The sequence below is a fragment of the Dermacentor silvarum genome, unplaced genomic scaffold, assembly GCF_013339745.2.
Source record: "Dermacentor silvarum isolate Dsil-2018 unplaced genomic scaffold, BIME_Dsil_1.4 Seq438, whole genome shotgun sequence".
Classification (NCBI taxonomy): Eukaryota; Metazoa; Arthropoda; class Arachnida; order Ixodida; family Ixodidae; genus Dermacentor; species Dermacentor silvarum.
In genome coordinates, this window is record NW_023606236.1 from 41,359 (window position 1) to 66,778 (window position 25,420).

Sequence of the window (25,420 nt, forward strand, 5' to 3'; positions counted from 1 at the left end):
AATTTGTTTCTTAAAATATGACAATCAAGTTGTTCAAAATAAACATTTTAGTTCATTAAGCATTTAAAATATTGTAATTTGTGTTAAAACAAAACAAAAGTTACTTAAACAAAGCAAATATTTTACAATCAGAGTTGTTTTGTTGCACGTGATTTTTGACGTAACAGTAGGTTTCGCGCCAAAGTTGCTCAGGCCATGCTTCGCCGGTCGTCGGCCGTTCACAACTAACCATCATGAAAGCTTCGTGGTAGTCTTCCTAGACGCTCGCATTTATTAGCAGCCTTACCCAACAGGTGAGCTATCATTTAAAGAGAAATTGTCGCAAAATTACTGGTTTGGACTGTTGTTCCAGGCCATCCGTATACCGTGTTGTGTGTGTGTACTTTGGCGAGCGCCAGTGTGGCTGCTTGCACTCTTGATTCGCAGGCCACTCAGATCATTGAAAACTTGCCGTGCTCACTAGGCACAGTGCTAGCGAATGACAGAAGCATAAGGTGATGTCGTTTGCATCGCGTGTCAAGAGAAAAACTGCTTGCGAAGCGCTCACGATGACCCCTCTCTGCTGCTCCGTGCCGTGGTTCTCTGCTGGATGCTTGCATCGCAATTCTTGTGTTGTATGACTGAAACACGCTCTCAAGCGAGGAATACTAGGCAAAATCTCTATTTTAGATTTGATTTCAAGCTTCTAGAGCATATCCGGAAGCTATGACGAGTTTGTGTTGCCATGACGGGGCATGTTTTCGTTTGTGGGCGAACTTCGTTTATATAGACTTTCTGTCACTTCTGAAAAAAACGCATGATTTTCGAGTTCATGTTATCGCATGGTGGTCGCGTGACCCCCGAAGTCGCGAAGCCACTTGGGGCACGTTTGGGCCCTGGAACGTAAACCGACAGGCGAAATAGCGCCACAAGAGCGCACATTTTCAACACTGCTTACATAAAATTTGGCAACTCGTTCATCTGCCACTTTTCCGAAAATAAGCTAATACGCTCTACGAGTGCTATTTATTGAGGCATGTAGGCGCTATTGAAGTCAATCCCAGACAGTTCAGCCGTTTCATGCACTTTCCACTGGCTCTGGGTTTTGTTCCGCAGGTGACAGGCCTCTGGCAATTCTGTAAATCCATGAGAGATGTTATATGCTTGCTCTTGCCTAGGATTCTCACGCTATGGAAATGTGGTTCACAAGTGGGACAGCTGCTGCAGTGGTCAGCAAGATGGGTATTCTCCTTATTAGCAACTGTATGGCGATATCGGCCTTTATAAGTTGCTGTCATAGCTCTCTTGTCTGAGATGGTAGATAACCTTCTCCAATATCCTTGAGTTTCATATGAATGCTTGAGGAAAATCTAGTGCTAGTTTCACATAAAAGTTACTGGTGGGACATGTATCTGCCTCCTTGGGCAACCTAGAAGTTTCTTATTGTAAGTCTTATTTGACCGGTCATTTCTACCATTGTGCTGTTTCTAAAATATTGCAAAGCAATTTAACTGTTTCGAATATAAAAAGTGATGACCCCGTGGTAGGTGCTAACTTCTAAAACTTCATGTATGTAGACAAAGCCATGAACTCTTTTGCTTGTTTCAGTAAAAACTTATTTCAGTAAACCAATAGACACACCTAACATCATGTGGCAGTTTGTTGTGTTTATTTTTCATCCTAGATTTCAGAATCGTAGGGGCATTGAAATGCATTTCACAGGTATTTTTTGGAACCTGGGGTAACACAATCATCTCTAAGTATTATCAGTTTTCTCGAGAGTAGGTGGCATGAGATGATTAATTTATACATGGTGCCACATGCATTTGGCTTCATGTCCGAGTGCAATAACCTTTATCTATTATTTTTTGCCTGTGGCTTCTGGTTTAACATAAAAAATCAAATGTGATGTCAACGAGGTCTGAGGAGACTAGTGATGCACATTGATATGTCTCCAACACCAAGCACAGTCTTCAGATATTGATGGTCTGATTTCAATTCGCCCACTCGCATTTTGTTTGTTTGCCAGTCAATGATGCACGAATGCATGTCCTGCAACCATGAAGTGATGCTTCAAAACCATTTTTGTGTGTTCTCTTGCAACAGAGTGGCCATGTTGACAGCAGAGCTGGTGCAGCAGCTGAAGCTGTCCACTACACACCAGCAGAAGAAGCTTTTTGGGGCCCTCCTAGAGGCTGAAGCCGTCACCAACATGGAGGAGTTCAGGTCTGCTTCTTATATGTCATGCCGTGCTAATGCTTCCCAAGAAAAGTAGAAAGATGTTGGTTAAAATTCCGACAGAAGCCGTCTCACTATGAATGTTGACATTAATGGTATTAGCATTAAAGCACTGTAGCGAAGCGCATCATGCATGTATGCAGCCAGGCTCCTCTCTTGCGCTTATTTCTGGACGCACTGTGCCATCTCGTAGCACCACCGCAAAGTCCATGCATGTGTGAATATTGTTACGGTGCAACCAAGAGTGGCACCACTCAGAAGAGGACAATTTGACGTGTAGAGATGGACTCTGTCTCGACAGCCATCTTGCTTATGTATCGCTGCCGCTTCTGTATATATTGTGAGTACATCTTTATCCGGCGACTTCCACATCGTAACAAATTGGTGAGAGGTCCGGGGTAACCATGAGAGGCAACAACGGAGCTCCGCAGTGGTCGTCACCTCGGACTGGACAACATGATGGACGAAACAGGACCCGAAATGGTGCGACCCACATCAATGCTGACGGTTGTCCGGGCTCGGCTGCGGGATCCAGGAACGTTCTGCGGCACCGACCACCTCGACGTGGAAGGCTGGATCGCCACATATGAGCGCGTTAGTGCCCACAACAAATGGGATACGACGATTATGTTGGCTAACTTGGTGTTCTACCTACAAGGCACTGCGAAGGTGTGGTATGATAACCACGACGAAGAACTTAACGCCTGGAACAAGTGCAAGCAGAAGCTGGAGGACTTGTTCGGCCGTCCGCCGGTCGGAAGAGTGCTGCTAAGACAGAACTAGCGACCCATGTCCAAACATCCACACAATCGTACGTCTCACATCCAAGACGTGCTGGCTCTGTGTCGTAACACCAGCAGCGATATGGCTGAGTCGGGCAAGGTTGGGCATGTACTGAAGGGAATTGCTGACGATGCTTTCAACCTGCTGATGTGCAAAAATTGTGAAACAGTACAGGATATCGTAAGAGAGTGTCAACGCTTCGAGCAGGCCAAGAGCCGCCGCATTGCAACGCCTTTTGCATGTGTGCCGAATGCAGTTGCGACATTCTCGTGTGACGACAGGCTAGGAAGGCCGCGACCATCATCATCATCAAACGACCTGGTGCGAATAGTGCCACGATAACTTGAAGCCATGGGTCCCGCAGCCCTTCTCTCCCGCCCCAGTGAGCCGAACAGCTTCACGCTACCGAAATCCGGCCGAGTGGCGAACCGCAGACGATCGGCCAATATGTTTTGCCAGCCAGTGAATTGGTCACGTTGCTTGCCATTGTAATAACCGCACTGTCTCCTCCCCTCGACGACCGCCATTCGCCAGTTATCATCACCCCGACCAGAGCCAGCATCGTTACCACCCGCCATTTGAACTGGAACAGCCAAACAATGACGCTCGTGCGCCTTGGAACAGTCCCTCGTCATCATTTCGACATCACCAGTCCCGTTTGCCACCAGCTCGTTGACCCTCATCCCTATCGCGGCGGGTTCGTCATCCGCCGTCCCCGACGCCAGTCTCCGGAAAACTAAGCGATGCAGCTCCCGGGGGTGACGCTGCATTGACGACTCGACCACAAAACCCTTTAATCACTTTGCCAAACAAACAGAACTTGATGGACGTTGTAGTCGATGGCGTCGGTGTCCCAGCACTCATTGACACTGGTGTGCACATAGCCGTGATAAGTGCCCAATTGCTTTGATGTCCGAATAAGGTTCTCACACCCTCTGCGTGGCCGACAGAGGAACGCCTACCGTGCTTGGTATGTGCTCTGCTCGCATTGTCATTGCGGGGGCACTTAACCACTGTATTCTTTGCCGTTTTGGACCAATGCCTCTATGACGTTATACTCAGCTTAGACTTTTTATCGTCCCATTCAGCCCTTTTACAGGCAGTCGAACTTCGCTCCCTCTCCTTAATTTTAACTGCTCGCATTAAATTGTTCCCAGAGGCATGTCTTTGGGTGACATCTTGCCAATCAACAATAGCGAGGTATTGTCTTTTGACACCGACATTCCGTCGCCCTCTACAAGAACCCGCAATTTACCTACTCTTGTCACAGACGATCTTAGCAAGATGATTGCACCTGACCTTTCTAGACAAGCTGCTGACATCTTTTGGAAACTTACTGCGTCATTTTTTACCTTGACGGCCGCCTTTAGCCCAGACATCGGTGGTCATCCATCGTATTTACACCGGAAACTCCAATCCAATGCGCCGCCAGCCGTATCGTGTTTCACATGCTGAACGACAAGTGATCCAACAAGAAGTCGATAAGATGTTGACTAAAGGCATTATAGAGCCATCTTGTAGTCCGGGCGTGTCCCCTGTTGTCCCTGTCAAGGAGGATGGCATTTGGCGCTTTTTGTCGATTACCAACACCTAAACAAAATCACGCGCAAGGATGTCTACCTCTTGCCGCAGATTAATGGTGCTTTGGACGGCTTGCACAGAGTCAAGTACTTTTCATCCATAGACCTTCGATCAGGCCATTGGCAAAAGTGAGTAGATGACATGGCCCCTGAAAAACTGTCTTCATTACACCTGACGGCCTCTACCAATTCAAGGTTATGTCGTTCGGCCTTTGTAATGCCCCGGCAACCTTTGAAAGAATGATGGCCTCCTTACTTCACGGCTATAAATGGTCCACATGTCTGTGTTATCTAGACGATGTGATAGTCTTTTCGACAACTTTTGCGAGTCATCTAACGCGTCTGTTGGACATTCTGACTGTTGTCCGACGCGCCGGCCTGCAAGTGAACTCATCTAAGTGCCACTCTGGACGTCGCCAAGTTACCGTTCTTGGCCATCTCGTCAGTGCCGCTGGCGTTCAACCCGACCTGGACAAGATTCGCGCTGTCCAGAACTTAACTGTTCCGTCTTCTACCGCAGACGTACGAAGCTCTGTTGGACTATGCTCATATTTCCGTTTTGCATCAAGAATTTCGCCAACACCACTCACCAACTTACTAAAAAAGGACGTTGAATTCATGTGGGGCCCTGCTCAAACCAAAGCCTTCTCCACCCTCGTAGGCTTGCTAGCGGCTTCCCCATTGCTGGCTCATTATGATCCATCTGCCACCACTGAACTTCACATGGATGCCTGTGGCCATGGAATTGGGGCTGTACTCGTTCAATGGCAGCGTAACGAAGAACGTGTAATTGCATACGCCAGCCGCCTCCTGTCACCCGCCGAGAGGAATCTTTGAATTACTGATCAGGAGTGCCTGGTATTAGTTTGGGCCAAATTCTGCCCCTACTTGTACGGCTGCACATTTTCTGTGGTTACCGATCACCATGCCTTTTGCTGGCTCTCAATTGGATAGAAGGGCGCTATGGCTGCAAGAATATTCATTTGCCATTTTATACAAGTCTGGCTGCTTGCACAAGGGCGCGACTGCCTCTCCCGTCATCTTGTTGACGACCCTGAATATAATGCGCATGACTGCAACACTGTGTACTGGCCATTCTGATCTGCGTGACATTCCCACTGAACAATGGCGTGATGACTGTTTACGTGTTCTCATCATAGTCTCAATTTTGGACACGCTGAGCCCATGCTGCCGATGTTCATACTCCGCAATGACATTTTGTACCGTCGCAGCTTCCGCCCTGAAGGACCAGAATTTTACTTGTCCGTGCCATTTCCAGTCATCTGTTCAGAAGACAATTTGACGTGAAGAGATGGACTCTGTCTCAACAGCCATTGTTTATGTATCGTTTTCTCCTTGTAAATAGTGTAAATACATCTTATATGCGACTTCCACATCGTAACATATTCAGGCAAGATTGTCTGCATATATCTGACCGGGGTTTAATTTCTTCCATCATCAGATAAATGTTAAAAGGTTATTTTGTCATTGAAGAGCGGCACGAACCTATTGACCCAAGTTGGCATGGGTTGGAAAAGACAGACAGACATAAATAGATAGATACCGAAAGCATTAAAGTAATGTCGGGTAGGAATCTGTCGAAATGTTTAGCTTCCAGTGTTGAGTAAGAGGCACAGTACCTCCAGTCCACCGGATGCTTGTGATGATGTTCAGATGGGAAGGGGCAGGTGTAATGATCAACAGGCATTGTATTGACGACCTGTAATTTTCAGGTGAGGCTGTCTTCTTCAGCAAGACATTTTGCAAGAAATGATTAAAGTCCTAGAATGGCAAAGTCTAAGGGCATGTTTGAGGCTTAAAGGGCTCCTAACAATATGAAATTTTTTTTACACATTTCAAATAAACATGTGCATCGTGTGCAACATGCCGTGACAATCATCTTTGTTGAACATGGTACAGGGATATGGCAGGAATTATAGAAACAATGCTATGCTCCATTCCTGCCTTTTATCGGTGCCCCTACACGCTCGCGATGTCAACAGAATGCTCCAAGTGATGTCGATTGGTCGACCTGCAACTTCCCGTTCATCTGCTATCACGCCTCCTTGCAGTAGATGCAGAAGTGTACCTGCTCTTCCACGTGTTGCGTTGTTTGCAATTCCCAATGCCACATCGCTTGTTCGTCAAGTAATACATTACAAAAAAAAAAAAGCACAGAATGCAGGTCCTTTTTTTTTCACCGACGCGATGCTTCAGCTTTTGCTTTTTTCTGAGGTGCAGGTGATGCACACCGCGCCAATCGCGCTGGCACATCTCTATGAAACATGACAGTTTGGTATTATGTTGTGGGTGTGGCAAGGTGCCTGTGGGTTTAGGGGCCTCCTTCGTCCATTTGCTGTCACCTACTTTTTTCTCTTAGTGCGGTGGGTTGTTGGCCTCTAACGTCTTGTAAAGAAAACGGGCTGTGATCACATATTCACAACATAGGATCCATCGTGGCACAGCTTCACGGGAGTGCCGGCCAGCACAAATGCAACAGGGGGTAGCCAAAAAACGCGGAGTTGTGGTAACCGGAAGAGGATGGGATGTGAGAAAAAGAAAGCGCAAACGTTACGTAGAATCCACATGCCATTTAGAGGAGTACACAGCAAAGGAGAGGGAGAAGTGAGTGGCAGCCACATTCTCAATCATCAAACTTCTGTAACTCTGGTATTATTGCATCATTAAAAAAAAATCTTGTGGCTGCATGTTCGTTGTAGACTTATACACAAATGCCTCTATATAAAAATGTTTGACCTCGGGTTGGTTTAGCGGACCTTTAAGATAGACACGACTGAGGCAACATTCAGTAGCCTCCAAGGGACCAAAACGGCGTGATTAGCAGTCAGCCTCTTGACACTGTGCAGAAGTTCATTAGTCATTGGCCAAGTAGTCCAGGGGAATATGATCATAAGAGCCAAATTTTGAGATGAATACAAATGTGGTGGGAGCACACATGGTAGACACTTATTGGCATGGACAAGCAGTTCACTGTATTCCTGAAAACAATGTATACAATTGGTGCCATCTGCCATGTCTGAGGCTGAAACTTGATAATAAGAAAGCGACTTGAGAACCAGGCAACGAGGAATGGAATGTAATATGGTAGGTATAATGTTAGGAGACAGGAAGACAGTGGCATGGATTATACAGTGAATGAGTAGCTTGTATTCTAGTAAAACATCTTCTTGTGCATTAGTTCATAACTAAGAAGAAAAAACTAGCATGACAAAATGAGACAAGTACACAGGTGTAGTGCTTTCCTGTGTATGAGCAGCAGTACTGTGGAGTCGTCTAATTTTATTCCTTCTTGTATAATGTGAACTATAAGGAGAAACTGGGTTTGGGCAAGCCATGAAGTACACAGAGCGAATAACCAGTGGTCTGTTACAACAACAAACAGAGTGCGTGCTAAGAAAAGGGGAGTTCAGTTGAAGATGGCAGAGGTGCTGCAGCGAGATTGGGAAATCTGCAGGAATAGGATGGAGTTCGCCAACACAAGACGGGTATAATTGCAGACTGATAGGAGATGCCTTCATCATCCTGGGGACATACAACATGGGTGTGTGGGGTCTCACATGTGCTCTTGGGACAAAGGAACAACGCAGTAGTGCAGACAATCAAAAGGGCATTTATTGCACCTTTCATACACTAATACATGCTAGCCGAATTACAACCAATAGAACATTCACACGGGCGCGCGACAAATCAAGGAAGTCCGACTCACCGCGACCCAATAGCGAGCGAATACGTTCGCCCCATGCTATGACACCATCGCCTAGTTCACGTGTACAGTCACACGAACGGTGGTGCGCTCGAACGATCCGTGTTCGTCCGTACCGGTGTCCTGCTCTTAGCCTCGCGCGCAGTATTGCCACGACACATAACAAAATATTAGATTTTTTCGCGAGAAATCAGTAGATCTTTAATTTCAATTTTGCACTCAGTTTAGGAGCTCACGAATTCAGCGCTTATATTAGTACTCTGTTGTAGTATTGCTGCTTCTAAGAAATAGTACAAAAATTGACCCCGAGATTTTTGGCGATACTTTTGAAAAACCCGGCGATCCAGACAGCCAATGTCAAGCACGAATTTTTAAACAGTGAAGTCCTCCGATGGCCTATTTAAAGGCGTCAGATGGTAGTTAGTACCTGAAAGCTTTGGAGTATAGTATCTTCCAGACAAGGGTAATTGGAGATCGCTGGGAGAGGCCTCCATGCTGCAGTGGACATAAAATTAGGTTGATCATGATGATGATGATCCGGAATAAGAAAACGTGAGTCCCTTATAGCTTACGCAAATAAACTAAAACGTAAGTAAGTGGGGTCCTATTCTCCTGCTGAACAGAGTAGGCGCTTAAAGCGCCGCAGGAAAAGAGTCATTGGTTCTGGTTTGATAGTTTAGGTTTCATTGTTGTGGTTTCATAGTTGTGGGGTACGTTTGAGAGTCTGGAAACGCAAAAATGTATGTTAACCTCGGAGCCAATTAACCGGCGTTTTTTCCCCTCGCTAGGTGACATCACATTAATATAAACTCTGTACTGAAAGCAGCTGAAATGAAAGCAGCTTTTGCTTTCATTTCAGTAGAAAAGCAAGAAAATCAGTAGATTCAAGCGCTTTATCACTGAATTAGCAGAAAAGTTAAAAAATCAGTAGGTCTACTGATAAATCAGCAGCCGTGGCATCACTGCGAGTCGCGCGACGGTCGCGCGAAGCGGGCCGGCGCACGCGCGAAGCGTCCGTGCGTGTTGGCCGCCGATCCCAAGCCAAAGAGAGAGCGCCTCCGACCTTTTTCTCCCAAGTCACCCCACTGCTCCGTAGCGTTAGCATCGCGACACTAGCGCCATCTCTCGCAACGCGCCGCAACCACCGCCGAGCTTAGCCACGCAGAGAAGCCGGACTACAGGAGACATCGGGGAAAACAACATCAGGGGACGCGTGAGAGTCGCGCATCCCCACCGTGTGTAAAGTTGCATGCCTTTGCTACAAGCTCTCGCCTGTCCAGACAAGTGGAATGCATCTGGCAATGGGATTGCATTGAGAACCTCTTCTATAAGTAGTTCTTCAATACATCTTGCACAGTTGAATGAGTGACAATTGTTGCTGCCCAGCCATCGCCTTCCTCACCTTTTCTTGGTGCCTGATGTGCTGGGGAATGCCACATCATTTCTCTGCTTCCAGTTATAAATTATTGGCTAGTGTTGTCATTACCATCCACTAGGCACTGCAACATAAGTGAAGAGGTTTTGTTTCATCATAGAGACTTTGCTACAAATGTTGGCCTATTTTATGGAAACTTCTAGTGCTGTTCAAAAAGGACTAGATTTATTACAAAGGTGAAACACACAAATGCTGAATTACGATGCCAATCTCGCAAGTGTGCAATTCAGTAATGCGTTATTAACCTGAGTTAACATGTCTTGAAATTTTGTTTAAGTAGGAGGATTTTTGCAGCACATAGTTGCCCTGTTATAGCTGCCATTCATTTCTCAACATCTTACTTGCTTAGAATAACATTGCAGTCTGCTGTCATGAAAATAGATAAGTTTTTGGATCCCCTCATTTATGATAAACTGGTACATTCAGATAAAACCTAAGTCTGGGGGTATAAGATTTTAAATAGGCTCCAACTTTCTTGCCGCCCTGTATATCCTACAACTCTGCTGTTATGATTTGTGCTGGAAGGCAACTCCAATGATATTTTTTAACTATGTTAGAGGAATGGTTGTTTTGGTTCCTGTTTCCTCTTATATGTAAGATCACTTTGCGTTAGAAAGCAGAATTTTTGCAAGAAGACACACAACTGAAACTGTCTGGCAGCCCACAGAACTGCTTGTCGTGGTGTCAGTAGCAATGTAGAATTGCTACGCACTGAGGACGGAGAGCTAGTAGCGCCATATTGAATTGATGTGCTCAGCCACAACCTCTAAACATTATTGCATTGTATGACTTTACTGAGTTTGCTGTGCCTGTTGCGCTGTTGCAGAAACTTTTACACCAGCAGATGAGTTGTAAAGTTACTCGTGGCAGTACAGTTCATCATCATCAGCCTGTTATGCCCCCGGCAGGACGAAGGCCTCTCCAGCTGTTCGCCAATTAGTACCTCTGTCTTGTACTAGCTGATTCCAAGTTTTCCTCATTTCATCACCCCACCTAATTTTCTGCCGTCCTCGACTGCACTTCTCTCCTCTTGGCACCCATTCTGTATCTCTAATGTTCGACCGGTTATCCACGCTACGCATTACGTGACCTGCCCAGCTGTTTTTGTTCCTAGCATGAACTAGAATATTGGCTATTCCTGTTTTTCTCTGATCCACACTACTTTCTTCCCATCTCTTAACGTTAGGCCTAACATTTTTTGTTCCATTGCTCTTTGTGTGGTCCTTAACTTGTTCTCAAGCTTCTTTGTTAAGCCCCAAGTTTTTGCCCAACTTGTCAGTACAAATAGACTGCAATGAATGTACACTTTTCTTTTCATGGATTGTGGTAAGCTGCCGCTTATGATTTGGTAGTGCCTGCTGTGCGTGCTCCAACCCAATTTTATTCTTCTGTAAATTGCCTTGTCATGACCAGGGTCCCCTGTGAGTAATTGGTCTAGATAAATACTCTTGCAGAGATTCTAGAGGCTGACTGTCAGTCACAAATTCTTGTTCTCTTGCCAGGCTATTGAACATTCCTTTGTCTTCTTCATATTAATGTACAACCCTGCTATTAGACTTTCTCAGTTATGGTCCTCAATCATTTGTTGCAATTCATCTCCATCGTTTCTGAACAGTACAATGTCTTATGCAAACCATAGGTTGCTAATTCTTCCCAGTCTAATACTCCTGCAATGCACAATAACCTCGTTAAAATGAAGTTGTGTGCAACACACAAATGCCTTTATCTACTGTGTTCATTATGAGCATATATTGTTTACATGCCGATATTGGTGAGAAACATTTCCTTTGTTAGTAGTTTTTATAATCATATCTGTGTTTGTTAAATCGAAGTTCGCTCCTATGAGCACTGAAGACATTCTTAAAAGAAGTTTGCAGATGATGGCACCTGGGGCAGTGTTCTCAAATGATCACTTTCAGGCATTCAATCACTTTTGTGAGATTTTGTGGGACTCGGCATTGGGATGCATGGAAGTATGTGGCTGACAACATTCCTTGCATCGTGTAAAGACAGGGAGCTTAGCACAGTGCCGCCAGAGCTGTCGGCTGTATCATGTAAAATCTTGTGAAAGTGACTGTATTCCTGAATGTGATTGCTTGAGGTACCGCTCCATTAGCGCTGCTATCATGTTGATGTCACAAATGGCGGGCACAGTGTGGCTACTAGAAATCATCTGTTCAAGGGTGCAGCCCAGGAGTCCACACGCAATCTTTAAAATTTGCAGAAAACTGCACGACTTTTGATTGTATGATTTGGTGCATGTGATAAATGTGCCAAGCAGAGTGCACAATGTGAGTCTCATTGAGATATACAAATTTTGGGAAAAAGTTAGCTGCAGTTACCCTTTCAAGCCTGTACTTCGTGCTGTGAATGAAACGTGGCTACTGTGTTTGCAGGAATGTCCCAGTGGCCAGCAGTGAAGTGCTTCTCTCTGGTAAGTCATGGAGAACGCAGTGTCTGGGTCTTGTGCTTTGTTGCATGGCATCTGTGTGGGTGCTCTCCGGTTTTGTTCCTTGTTTCTTTGTGATGTGAATGACAGTGGGAGGCACTACATACCAGCTTGCATTGGAGGTGTAGCATTGTTTGGGAGTAAGGCTGGGGCACATTTTTTTCCATGGCTCCGATTGGAATGCAAGGCAATTAAATGTCACAGCACTTTCAGTCAGCGCCCTCTGAGTTTATGCGGTGCATATAAAAATGGGGCCCCAGCTCTCTCACTTTTGCCTCTGGAAATAGCGAAGTCTGGTAGCCTGCTCGACCCATTACGTGGATTGCATCAGGGCAGCCACATACCGTGTTCAACTACCTCTCCTTGGAATTCATTTCGTGGCACCCAGCGCTGTATTCCTTGAGGACATGCTGACCAGACGCAGCGAAAGCAATTCATGCAAAACTGTCCCATGGGGTATAGCTGTGATTGGCAGTAACTGAGTCCAGTAAGAGCGTATCTTGCTCAGGGGTTGGTGTGTCTGCTGGTATTGCTTCAGAAACCGCCACTGCTTTCTGGAGAAACACTCTCCCCATCTCTCGCCCACGTTGCCGATTTGATTGTTTCCTTTGAAGCTCACATTCAGATGCTATTGCTAAATGCCGCTGAAACGATCCACTTGCTCTGAGGAGAGTTCAAATGCAGGCATGCACATACAAAAAGAACAATGATCCAGACATGTTAGCTCAGTGGGTTTAAGTACCCAATACCTTAAAGCGACTGACAACCGATTTTTAAGGACCTAGTTCTTTATGGCGCAACGAAAAACTCACCCTCGGTAGTGTTTACACCTGTAGCGGTTACTTCAAAAAGTGCATGGATTTTTGTAACCAGAATTTTTCGATCTGAGAGCCTCTAAAAAAAAGTAAGGAATCCCTCCTCCAGCAACGCTGAGAAGTGAGAGCGATGCCGATAGCCTGCCCCAAATTATGAAAGCCACCCATCGTTCTGCTTTCACAGGAATGAGTGCAACTGTGGGTAACACCGGCATTTTGACCTTTTCGTCACTTTTGAAAATAAAAGTTGGTACATAAATTGTCGTACAGACCTTCCTATACTTACCACCGCGTTTTTTCCCCAAGTACACGCCTACACCATGGCTGGCTGGCCCTGTCGTTGCTATTTGTTGTCTTGCCTATCGAGCCGGCCAAGTCAACTCATCAAATAACGAGAAGGCAGCATCACTTTTCTACTCACTACAAACGAAGGCCTGTGTGCACATTGTAATTTGAAAAAGCTATAGCAAAAGTGTACTGAATTTAATACTAATATAAAGACCATGATTGCGTACAGTAATAGAAGGTCACATGGTGACCACTAATGCCATGTTATTGCGGCGTGGGTGCCAAAGGTCATTTTTGGCGACTTTTAGGGACGAATTAAAATATACATTCACATTTAATAAGAAAAACGTGGCTCGTTTTAACCAGTACGATAGGCAGTCTTTCCATCGCGGGTTATCTCGATTCTCTTCTCTGCGGTTGTCTGTCTCTTTAATACAATTGCGGTAGAAAGTCAGTGACCTATTTTATACCAAAATGGAAAATGACAGCTTATTGCAGATTTCTTGCCAAATGCCAAGTTGATTAAGCTTTCCATACAGTTTCAAGGTGTGTGGCATTTCGCCTGCCAGTTGGATTTTAATGTTTTTTTCACAATTGAACACCATGCCATCACGTGAATACATCATTGATACTGCAGCGCCACATTTGTTTCTCTGAACTCAAAGGGCCTGCAAAAATCAAATTATGCAACCACGAGAATTTGTGTGCTGTGAGAAGCTAATTATAAATTCTAGCTGCGATGAGGTCATGTAATGCGTAGAACAGATAGCCCGTGGTCTATTCGACTAACATTCTAGAATGGTTGTGAAGAAAAGGGAGAAGCAGCTGCGGGCTGCACACAATTAGATGGTGTTGTGCGAGATGAGGACTATTGACACGTGCACATTGTTTTTCCCGGTGACCATTTTGCACCAGCTAACAGATGTTGCAAATGTGCCGATCGGCACATGACGCATCTTCCCGTGTCAAAAAATTCTCGAATGTTGTCGTCGAAAGAATTTTTGTCTAATGAAATTGTGTGCATGAAGCAAATGGTGATGTACATCCTGGAACTAATGCAGCACCAACATGAGGTTGGAATGTTGATGAGTCATGTATAAGTAACTGACACATTTCACCCATGGATCAGATTTCAACGACCGCTGTCATTGTGCTCCGAGTGTTACTTGGTTTTTGGGCACCAAGTACGCCCATAAAGTGAACTTCTTAAGTTTTGCAGTGTGTTGTCCTTTACGGTCACAACAACGTGACAATATGGTGTCGGCTGACACTTGAAAAGGTAATGGTAGATTCCTTTGAATGTGTTCACCTTCATCCTGTAGTACAATAAAATGGCGGAGAATGGTGACTACATGGTGCCTGTTTGGAAAGTGTAACTTGAACTCTCTGGTTCTTTTTCTTTCTTCCCCCCCCCCTTTTTTTTTTGTGTGTGTGTGAAGTGTTTTCTGCACGGCCTGAGCTTGTACTGTGCTCTGTGTGTAGGCCTTGTGGAGTTGCTGCGCTCTTCAAAGGATGCCACTATGCTGACCAGAGGAGCTGATGTACTGGCAACTGTTGCACAGAACAAGAATTTCAGCTCAAATGTCAAGGTGGGAGCACGCTGCTGAGCCTGTTCTCCCCATTGAAAAATTTATCAACATGTACAGTAACCTTCATTAACTGAAACTTTGATATTTCGAAATATCAATGAAGTTTACATTTTCCCGCCGCAGCTTGAACTCCGTGTATTTTCACCTCTTATTTCCGGAGTTTTTGTTTTGGGCAGTATATACCTCGAAATCTTGACTGTGAAAATACCAGAGAAAAGTCACTTCCCAAAGGTTTCCATACTTTGTGGGCATCAGGGATGTCACAAAATGTGAGTACAGAATTCTGTGGCCACGGTGACATTTGATAAACAACTTCAATGAACCTCTGCAATGCCTTTTAGTTGAGCAAACTCTGTGGCAGAGAGGCCCTGACATCACTGCCAGCAAAGCCCCTTCAATGAACCTTTGCGATGCCTTGTGGTTGAGCAAACTCTGTGGCAGAAGAGGCCCTGACATCACTGCCAGCAAAGCCTCCTTCTCGAGGGGCAACTAAATTACTTTCTGCATATCATTTTTCACTGAGAACCATGTGCACCTTTACTACCATGCCAGCTGAGGTCATGTCAGAGAGTTGAACCGGTGCCCAACCATGGTGTTCAAATCCATTCCTAGCGACAGCTGCCCCTGAGCAGCAGACACCAATCTCAGACTATGCCGTAAAACCTGTTAACTGCGATGGGGCAGTGATTAATGTGTGTCATGAAAAAAGTGGCAGAGTTGCCCGAACAGCGAAGCATTGACAGCAATAGCAAGATTCAGCATTGCTCTTTGACTCTTTCGTTTAGACCCTGTGCTCTGGGATTCATTTCAGTTCGTGATGTTTGCTCCATTGTCTAGGAATTTATCAAGGAGCTTAACTGAATGGTCCTCTTAAATTTGATACTTTTGCTATTTTTGTGTACTTTTCATTTAATGGTTTTTGATTTTAACATGCAATTTCACCTTTCAACAGCAATTACTCTATACTCCATGTCACAAGCTGGTTGCAGCACTGTGGATGCTACAGGAATTCTTAGCCGATAGGAAGGCCGAATGCCCCTCGAAATGTGCTAATCTGCCGCGTCGTCTGCTCAGCATCTGCTTACCATGAATTTACATGCTCCATAGTTGGTGGATTGATGCAAAAAATGTTTCGACACTGTAACCATAAGCTCTGTTTACATGCATGCGACAGCAGGGCTTCGCTTTACCTGTATGCTTTCGCTGCAGTTACCTTGCAGCCTTCTTAGCAAGCAGTTCGGGCGAATGCCCTTACTAATGTTCACCTGCCTCACAGCGTCTGCTCGGCGTCTACTTGGCGTTTTCCGCGACGTCATCACGTACCCTGCTAGAGCGGGGTAGGAATATAATGATCCAGCGAACGATTAGGCTTTCATAGCATTCCGCATCGTGAACGCATCACCAATTGCTTTCGCTGTGGCGTCATCTGCTACCTAAAAATCAAACCAGTTTTTACGGCTTGGTGCCGTGCCTGTAGTCCTAGCAGCATGCAAGCATACAGCTGATCTCAATAATTACGACAAAACATACCTAATGATTTGACCTCAGCTTGAGATGAGACTTAGTGATGACGGATTTTGGCGCTTGTTTCTTGCTGACAGGGTGGAGAGCCAGTAACAAGCGCGAATTCGATCAAAGCGGGTGGTCGACGCTGTATGGGCACTGCCATCTTACACGATTAGGGTGGCTATTACGGTTAGCGCTGTAACTGCCACAGTAATTCTCGGTATACGACGTGCATGCCCAAAGGTTCTAACATGTCAGTACCGCTGTACCGTGTCATGTAGCGAGCAAAAATAAAACCATCTAGTGTAGCCAATAATCAGCCAGGTACGCCCGGAAACTATACCGCTGCGCAAGGATATTACCTGTGTACGCCTCGTACTGTCGGCTGTGCTTAACCAGCTTGTGAAGTGGAGTATAAACAGCCTTGAAAGTTTGTTTGTGGTTATTTATAACTTGCAATACTCCAATAATTTCTTGGCTGTAGTTATGAGCCGCGTGTTTTATGAGCAACGACGACGACTCATCGAATGGCATCCTACTGTTATAGCCATAGAGTGATCACTGCCGGTGTAAGCCCAGTCCTGACGTGAAGTTTTGGAAGCCAAGCATCTCTACGGGCTGGCTTGTGTGCAGGAAATTCGTAGGGCTTTCCATTCCGCCCACCGAGGCAAGCGCCCGTGGCCTAATGGTTGGTGTATCAGGCAGTGGTCATGTAATTCATGCCCCATGGGGTGGAACATGGCGTGCTAGAGGTCCTGTGCTGAATTTGGCCACTGGGCCATTTTATTCTTGTTTACTTGGTATCTGGAACCTCAAGTCGATATAAAAGAATGTGCCTGGAGTGTCCACAAAATTGCTGTCGCAATGAGATGATTGTTTAGCTTTGTGCAAAAATATTTTGGGGTCAGTGGTTGAGACGATACTTTGCTAATATATGTGGTGCACCTCAAGTTGGTCACTGTTGCTTGCAGTGTTTGCAGCTGTGGCTGCGTGCAGCCAAGTGCCTGGTTGCCAAGGAGGAAGTCAGTGTGGATGCACTTCGTGCCATCATCCAGTGCCTCAATGTGTAAGACCATTTGCATGCTGTTTCATGGCAATGGGTCAGAATTGCTAGTAGCGAGTACCGTATTTACTCAATTCTAACGCACCCTCGATTGTAACCCGCACCCGTTTTCCGTGACAAAAAAAACTTACAGTACCGCACCCTTTCTTTCTAACAGAAATAGTAGACTGCTATACGAAGTAAGGATAGCAGTTTTATCAGCCGATAAGCTTGCAACATTCGCTTACTAAATAAATAACAACAACCACGGTGTCACGCGTGCACAAGCAACAAACACGTCTTGCTCGTTGACCGCGGAAACTCGCTGTCAAAACGCTGGAGTGACGAAGCGCGGCGAGCGAATTGACCTTCGTGCTAGCATGTCTCTCGCTTCAAAACGCAGCGCGCGGCAGACTTTCCCCATCGCAGATTGCTTTCAAGATAGGGCCAAGGCGATCATATCACCGAAGTGGATCGTCACAGAATACGACCTGCTTCGGTCAACTGAAACCTTTCCGTGTTGCTTTGCTGGCGAAAATCCTGTCCTTCTGTTTGCACCAGTCCCGCACGCAAGTTTCGGATTCTCCGAACGCCCGTGATCACTTTCTTTTTAAATGCGGCATCATGATGACTAGGCACTTCATGCTGATAGAGCAGACGCAGAAACGGGAACAAAGACTGTAGACTAATGCCTAAGCACGTGTAGTGCAGCACATGGAGGAAGCTTCGACAGCTAGGCTAGAGTGTAGCTAGGCTCGACGCGCGTGCGAGGCGGCCATTTCGAAATGCCGATGGCTATATGGTAACGCAGATTTAGGGTCGTACTCGATTCTAACACACATGCAATTTTTGGACCTGTTTTATAAGAAAAAAAGTGCGCGTTAGATTCGAGTAAATACGGTAATCTAAGAGATTCCACATAATCTGTAATGGTAGAGTCAGATGTGCACTTTAATTGACATTTCACGCAGATGGGGTTAAAAATGTGTTTACTGGTATAGGTATTTAGGAAAAGCAAACAAAGCAAGCCTGTGAACAGTGCGCTATAGCAACCGCAAGGAAAAGAGAAGCAGTAGGCATGTTCTGTGCTTTGGTGCAGGCTGACGCCCGGCAGTGCCACCATGTCCGACTGGTGCCAAGTGGGGCTGCAATGCGTGCTGCACCCTGAAGTGCGCGCCGAGGCATACGCTGCCCTCTGTGGTCAGCGCAAGGCTGCCCTGACGCCACCCCCGGGGCGTGGATGCTCCTGCACATGTGGCCATTAGAGATGTAAGTGGCTGGTACCATGCTTCTGTGCCTGCGCGTCTGCTGAGCGGTTGGGGAAGCGCTGTGTTAATGAAGCAGGACTTGAGGGATACAGTGCTGAAAATTGAGTCAACAAACATGGTGCTGATTGACAGGCAATTTTTATTGCATGTCATTGTCAATATACAGTTAAAACTCGAGATGACGAACTTCAATATACTGAAATTTTCTATACAACTAAGTACAGGTAAACCTCGATATAACAAGTTGGTAAAATCAGCAATTTCCTTCGCTACATCGAAATTTTGTTATATTGAAATTTGTCCTTGCGCAAATTACAGTCAAACCTCGTTAATATGTACCCGCTTAATGTGTATTGCAGTTTAAGCATAGTTGTGAAGTTTCCCCCACCGAGCCCCCATTGAACCCCATGGTGGCTGACCGCTTAACGGGGACATGGGTCCTGGATAAAAACACTTTTGTTGGTGATTGTAGACACGTAAAATTTTCAGGAAATATTCATCCTTGTGTGCTTATTAGAAATATGCAGCTATTTTTTTCAAGTCGATCCAAAAAAGTTGCGATTATTTGTGTTATAAATTTGGGATGTGGAAAGAGTGCACATTTGCATTTTAATGTTTACATCTGTATTTAGCTGAGGTTATGAATTGTAGAGCTGCAACTTTGCAGCTCTACAATTTTTATTGGTACTCTTGTAAAAATCACCAATTTTTGGTGATTTCTACAAGATTTCAAAATGTCGCAGTGTCCTAAAACACTATATCATAACTTTTGTGTACACTCTGACTCTCTAGCATTCAGGCAAAAAAGAAAACAAAAGGATTGAATGAGTGACAGCGACACAGTGTTGCTCCCAAAATTTTAGACTTGGAAAAATCATTTTTTGATAAAAATGCAAAAAATTAGAGTGCAAAAATGGTATTTTATGCTACAAATCAGGTAGTTTCCTTCTGAAGCAGCAATGAAGGCTCTTTTTGGCAGGAACGCAATCTAAAAACATGTACTTTCAAACAAGACCGAGATGGCCTGGCTATGATAGACTGTTTTGGAATGGCAAATGACACAAAATGGGTCATCTCATCACTTTCATGGGCAAAACTGAATGTTTCATTGGACAAATACAGTGTTGTCTTCCTCAACGATGTGTCATTTGAGCTAGTTTTTTTTGCCAATAGGTGCACCCTGGTATGGGGATTAGAAAAATAATAAAAATGAAAGCTCAATTTTTTTTTGTGATATTTTTGTTTCTAGGACCCATGTTCACCCTTAACTCTGTCCGTACCTCGCCCATTGGGCATCGTTAGCCCTCTATCAAGTTTGAAATGCCGCTTTCGAGACTTTCCGCTCCCCTCATGGATATACTGCGCTATCGGACGTGAAGGAGGATAACTATATTTAAGTTTGCTAAGCAGTTCGCTGTTTTCCCCCCGCACCTGCTGCGGTGGCTCAGTCAGCTAAAGCGTTGCGCTGCTAAGCACGAGATCGCGGGATTGAATCCCGGCCGCGGCGGCCACATTTCGATGGAGGCAAAATGCAAAAACGCCCATGTGCTTGCGTTGTAGTGGACGTTAAAGAACCCCAGGTGGTCAAAATTAATCCGGAGCCCTCCACTGCGGCGTGCCTCATAATCAGAAGTGGTTTTGGCTCGTAAAACCCCCGAAAGCAGAAAGAAGGTTTTTTTTTCCGCGAGGCGGTGATTTTTAAACACCCTCCGAAGTTTTGCGATAGGTCAAAGGAGAACAAAAAATGTCAGCCCTCTATCGATGGTTTGAAACGCCACTGTCGAGACCTTCCGCTCCGCTCACGGACAAACTGCACCATCGGACGTGAAAGAGGCGAAACTATATTTTTGCTTTCTAAGCGCTTTTTTCTCGCCAGGCGGTGATGTTTAAACGCGCTCCAAAGTTTCGCGATTGTCAAAGCAGAACGCAAAAACGGCGAGCGCGCTTCAGGAGATGGCAGATATCGCGATTCCGCTGCCTCTGTGGCTGATCTTATCGATACATCGAATAGCGGCGAGTCAGAGGACGCTGACTTTTCATCGGATGTTGAGTCTGAAAGCGACAACGATGCAAACCAGCCTGGAACATCAGCTGCTGCAGCCCGGCACGCCCAACTGTAGTGCTTGCAGTTAAATTTTTGTAGCGGAATACCTGTTAAATTAAAAGTTTTTATTTTTTCGGAGATAGTGTCCAATAGACGGCAAAACATTTTGTATATCTCATAATTTTCGTAACATTTTTTTTTAGATACAGGCATGTCTTGACAAACTTTGTGCAATTTTATCGCACAATCGTGATTTTAACAACTTAAATCCTTTTTGTGACATCTCGTTAATAAATCTGCTGAATTCGCTCGCTGTGTTTTGTTTTTGTTTTTTACTCTGGCGTTGTAACATCGAGTTCCCGCGGTTATTGAGCGCGATGTGTTCAGGTTTACCTGTGCACGCTTTACGCCGTGCTTGTTAATTTAGTTCGTAAGCGAAGGTTTGCAAGTTGATACGACCGATAAAACTACTATCCATACTTCCTATACAGTGCAGTCCACTTATAAGAATACCACATATTACGATATATTGGTTATAACGATGAGATGAGATCATCTTAAGCATTAGAGCTATGAGAAAGAAACCCATACAGTGCAGTCCACTTATAACGATATCGAGAAGAATGAGAAATCCGTTCGTTATAACAGATCATCGCTATATCTGGACTCCAAAAATAAAAAAAATGCCGGACCTTTGTATATCGGCATTTTTTGTATATCGCAAGTGCCACTTGCGATAAAAGAATTTACATTGTAGAAAGTAGGCCGTGAAAAATAACTTTTATTTATACCTCTAAATAGCGTCTCAATCGTTAGGCATGCTGAAATAGAAATCTGCACTTGCTCTCGCGGAAGTTTCGGAATCACAACCGCCGTGTGCCTCGCGTCCACCTGCTGCGCGAACACTGGCGGCTATAATTTAGCATGCATGAATTCAATGAGCGACTCGATCGACAACGTTGCACTTTGGTTTGAACCTCGGGGTCGTGTCAAAGACGGGCCATTGTCAATCTCGTCATCACTGCTGCTGCTGTGTCGCCTCCGTCGCACACTGCCGCCGTCTGTCGCGACAACGATCGCCCCGTCGGACATCTCTTCGCAAAACGAGGCAGCACTATTTGCACTCAGCTCCTCCATCGAAGCACACCTATTACATAGTCAGTAGCGATGTGCTCCCAGAGTTCGATAATAGAGTTTTAGATTGGGGGGATGCAAGCATTGGCGCCCCTAATCTAAAACTCTCTAATGTCAGTGGCTTCCACCATGCTAGTTTCACCCATGGGGGTTTCTTCCTGGCGCACAAAGCCCGCCTTTTCCTTTGATCAGCATGGCCACTGCTTCTATAGCCTTCATGATCCTGGCGCTCGCGGTGTTCATAATCGTCGATATCATCGACTGCGCGAGCTCGTACTTCGAGTCCTGGAAAATCAGTTTTCTCTCAAGGGGCACCTCCCGCTTCTTCTGTGGCGCGGTTCTGCGCTCGTTGAGAGAGAGTGCGGCAGGGAGCACAGGCGCCCCTCGCAAGAGGAGTTGCCCTTGCTTATTGCTCTTCTTTCCGCCCCCTCCTAGCGCGACTGCCGGTGACGTGGGCGGGATGTGCTGCGTGGTAATGGCGGCAGATACGAACTCATGTAGGCCAACTTTTTGCCCCGTCTCGGTTAAGGGCAACGTAGGAACGCAATTTTCACGATTATTCTGCATGAAAAACACCGCCCAGAAGCAAAATTTAAATCGTTTATCCATATGTGGTGAATACATATTGTTATATCTGGGTTTTTTTCATAGCCCTAATGCATAAGTTGATACTCTTTCTTGACTCATCGTTATAACCGATATAGTTATATGTGGTATCGTTATATGTGGACTGAACTGTATATAACAATATGTTATTCACCGTATATCGGATATAACGATCGAAATTTTGCTTCTGGGCGGCGTTTTCATGCAGAATAATTGGAAAATATACGTTCTTAAGTTGCCTTGAATTGAGACAGGGCGAAAAGTTTGCCTACGCGAGTTTATATCTGCTGCCATTACTGCGCAGCGATTCTGCCTGTGCACCGATTGCGAAAGCCACGAGGAGCATCGCAATGGTGTGGCGTGCACAAGATGGCGCCAACTGATTCGCGTCTGCGTCGCCGATGGTTGTGGGAGTGTCCATAGCAGAGGAGGGAAAAAAGGAAAGCAATAAGCAAGCGGCGCCTGCGCTCGCTTTACAATGACCCCACAGAACACCATCTCCCTCTTCCTCTCTCAAGGAGCGTGGAAATGCTCCGTGGAAGTAGCGGGAGGTGCGCTATGGGTGCGTCGACAAAGTGCAAAGCTGCGTCGCTTGACACAAAGCTACAATTTTTGTAGAAGAAGTAAGAGCTTGTGCAATCGATGATATCGGTGATTATGAAAACCGGGAGCGCCTCGATCATGAAGGCCAGAAACAGTGGCCATGCCGATAAACAGAAAAGGTGGGCTTTGGGCGCCAGGACGAAACCACCATGGGCAAAACCAACTCGATGGAAACCGCTGACATTACCGAACTCCGGGAGCATGTCGCTACTGAAGATGAAATAGGTGGTGCTTCGAAGGAGGAGTTTTGGGTGCAGATAGTGCTGGCCTTGTTCTGCGAAGAGATCTCCGACGGGGCGATCGTTGTCGCGACAGACGCGAGCGTTGTGCGATGGAGGCGATGACAGTAGCGGCAGTGACGACAAGATTGACAAGGGCCCATCTTTGACACCGACCGCGATGTTCACCCAAAGTGCACTGTTGTCGATCGAGTCTCTCATTGATTTCATGCACGCTAAATTATAGTTGCCAGTGTTCGCGCAGCAGCTGGACGCGATGCACACTGCAGTTGTGAATCTGAAACTTCCGCGAAAGCAAGTGTAGATTTCTGTTTCAGCGTGCCTAACGGTTGAGACGCTATTTAGAGGTATAAATAAATGTTTATCTTTAACAGCCTACTTTCTACAACGTTGTTTTTTTATTGCAAGTGGCAAATTTGTTTTTTCCGAACTACAATGTCTGGCCGCTGTTCCTTTTTTTTTCTTTTGTTACGGCAGTCCAGATGTAGCGATGATCGGTTATAACGATTGGATTTTTCGTTCTTGATATCGTTATAAGTGGACTGCACTGTACTCTAAAAAGATGTGTATGTGAACATAAAAAATATTAAAAAAAAAAAAACCGAATGGGCTTTTGCTGCATTTTTAAACTTTTCACAGTCATTCAACAATATACAGGGTGTTTCAGTGAACACTTTCAAATTTAAGGATGCCTGTGGCAGATAGCCTAATTCTAGTTAATGAGCTGGTCTACCCGAAGAGGCGGACATTATTTGCACAAAAAATTGAAATGCATAATCGCCTAATTTGCAAAAATTCACTAATTAAGTTTTTAACTAATTACCTGATTGCCCATATTACAATTTACAAATTGTAGCCGTGGAGTTCGGAAGGCGGATCCACTTGGAATAAATTCTCAGAATGCCACCAGTTTCGAGATATTAATTCCCAAACTTTGCGGAGAAATGCATTGGTGTTCCAGTTAATTTTGTGCTTCAATGCCTGAAGCAACATTTTGTTAAGAAACTAACTGGAACGCCAATGCATTTCTCCGCAAAGTTTGGGAATTAATATCTCGAAACTGGTGTCATCCCGAGAATTCGTTCCAAGTGGATCCGCCTTGCGAACTCCAAGGCTACAATTTGTAAATTGCAATATGGGCCATCAGGTAATTAATTTAAAAGTTAATTAGTGAATTTTCGTTAATTATTTTATTATGCATTTTAATTCCTCGTGCAAGTAATGTCCGCCTCTTTGAGTAGACCTCATGAACTAGAATTGTGCTATCTGCCACAGGTAACTTTTAAGAATTTTTGAAAGTGTTCGCTGAAACACCCTGTATATACCCACGACACAGAGTATCTCTTAAAAGCGTCTCAGAACAGCTACTAAATGCTATAAAAATCTTTGTCTACGAGAAGAATGAAAAAAAGTCAGTTTGCCCAAAAGGCAAAGCATTGATTGTGATAGCAGATTAGCTGACAGCTATACGAAGTAAGGACAGTAGCTTTATCAGCTGTTTAAACTTGTAAACATTCGCTCACTAACTAAATTAACAAGCATGGGGTCATGCGTGCACAGGCAAACAAACACATCTGACTCGATGAGCACCGACACTCACTGTCAAAATGCTGCCGTGAGGAAGAGTGGCAGTAGCAGCTAGCGAATTGACGTTCATGCTGCCTTTCCCTTCAGCGTGACTAAGCGGCGAGAACACAGCACACACGAAGCTATGAGCCCTCGGCACACCTAGACCGTGTACTCATTGCAGAACACTGTCAAGATAGGGCCCACGTGACCGATTCTGTACTCATGTTAGATCGCTTTCAAGCTAACAGTCGCGCCATACGCAGCCGCCGCTGGAGTAGAACCCCCGCCTCCCGGTGCCTAGTGCCCAGTGGAAGACGGCGTGCTTCCTTCCTCCCTTACACGCTCGAGATTGATCCACCACCCTCGACTGAGCACCTACAGTATATGGGGCGTGTCATCGCACTTGGATTTGATGCAGAACGCCGACGGCGTAATGCTCCAGGAGTGTCCATATAATTGTTATCGCTATAAAAGTAAGTCAGGGGTTCTGAAAGATGTTAGCAATGGTCTTTTGTTATTGACAGCTCTG

The 25,420-nt window shown here is 45.3% G+C and overlaps 1 protein-coding gene across 1 annotated transcript; it reads left to right on the plus strand.

The window, feature by feature from the left end:
• The first annotated feature begins 176 nt into the window (after positions 1-176).
• On the plus strand, positions 177-18,693 carry LOC125941836 (uncharacterized). Its single transcript, XM_049659693.1, has 6 exons — positions 177-293; positions 2,086-2,205; positions 12,136-12,173; positions 14,774-14,880; positions 17,358-17,452; positions 18,528-18,693. The coding sequence occupies exons 2-6, from the start codon at positions 2,093-2,095 to the stop codon at positions 18,691-18,693; spliced, it is 519 nt and encodes a 172-aa protein (XP_049515650.1). The 5' UTR covers positions 177-293; positions 2,086-2,092.
• The last annotated feature ends 6,727 nt before the right edge of the window (positions 18,694-25,420 follow it).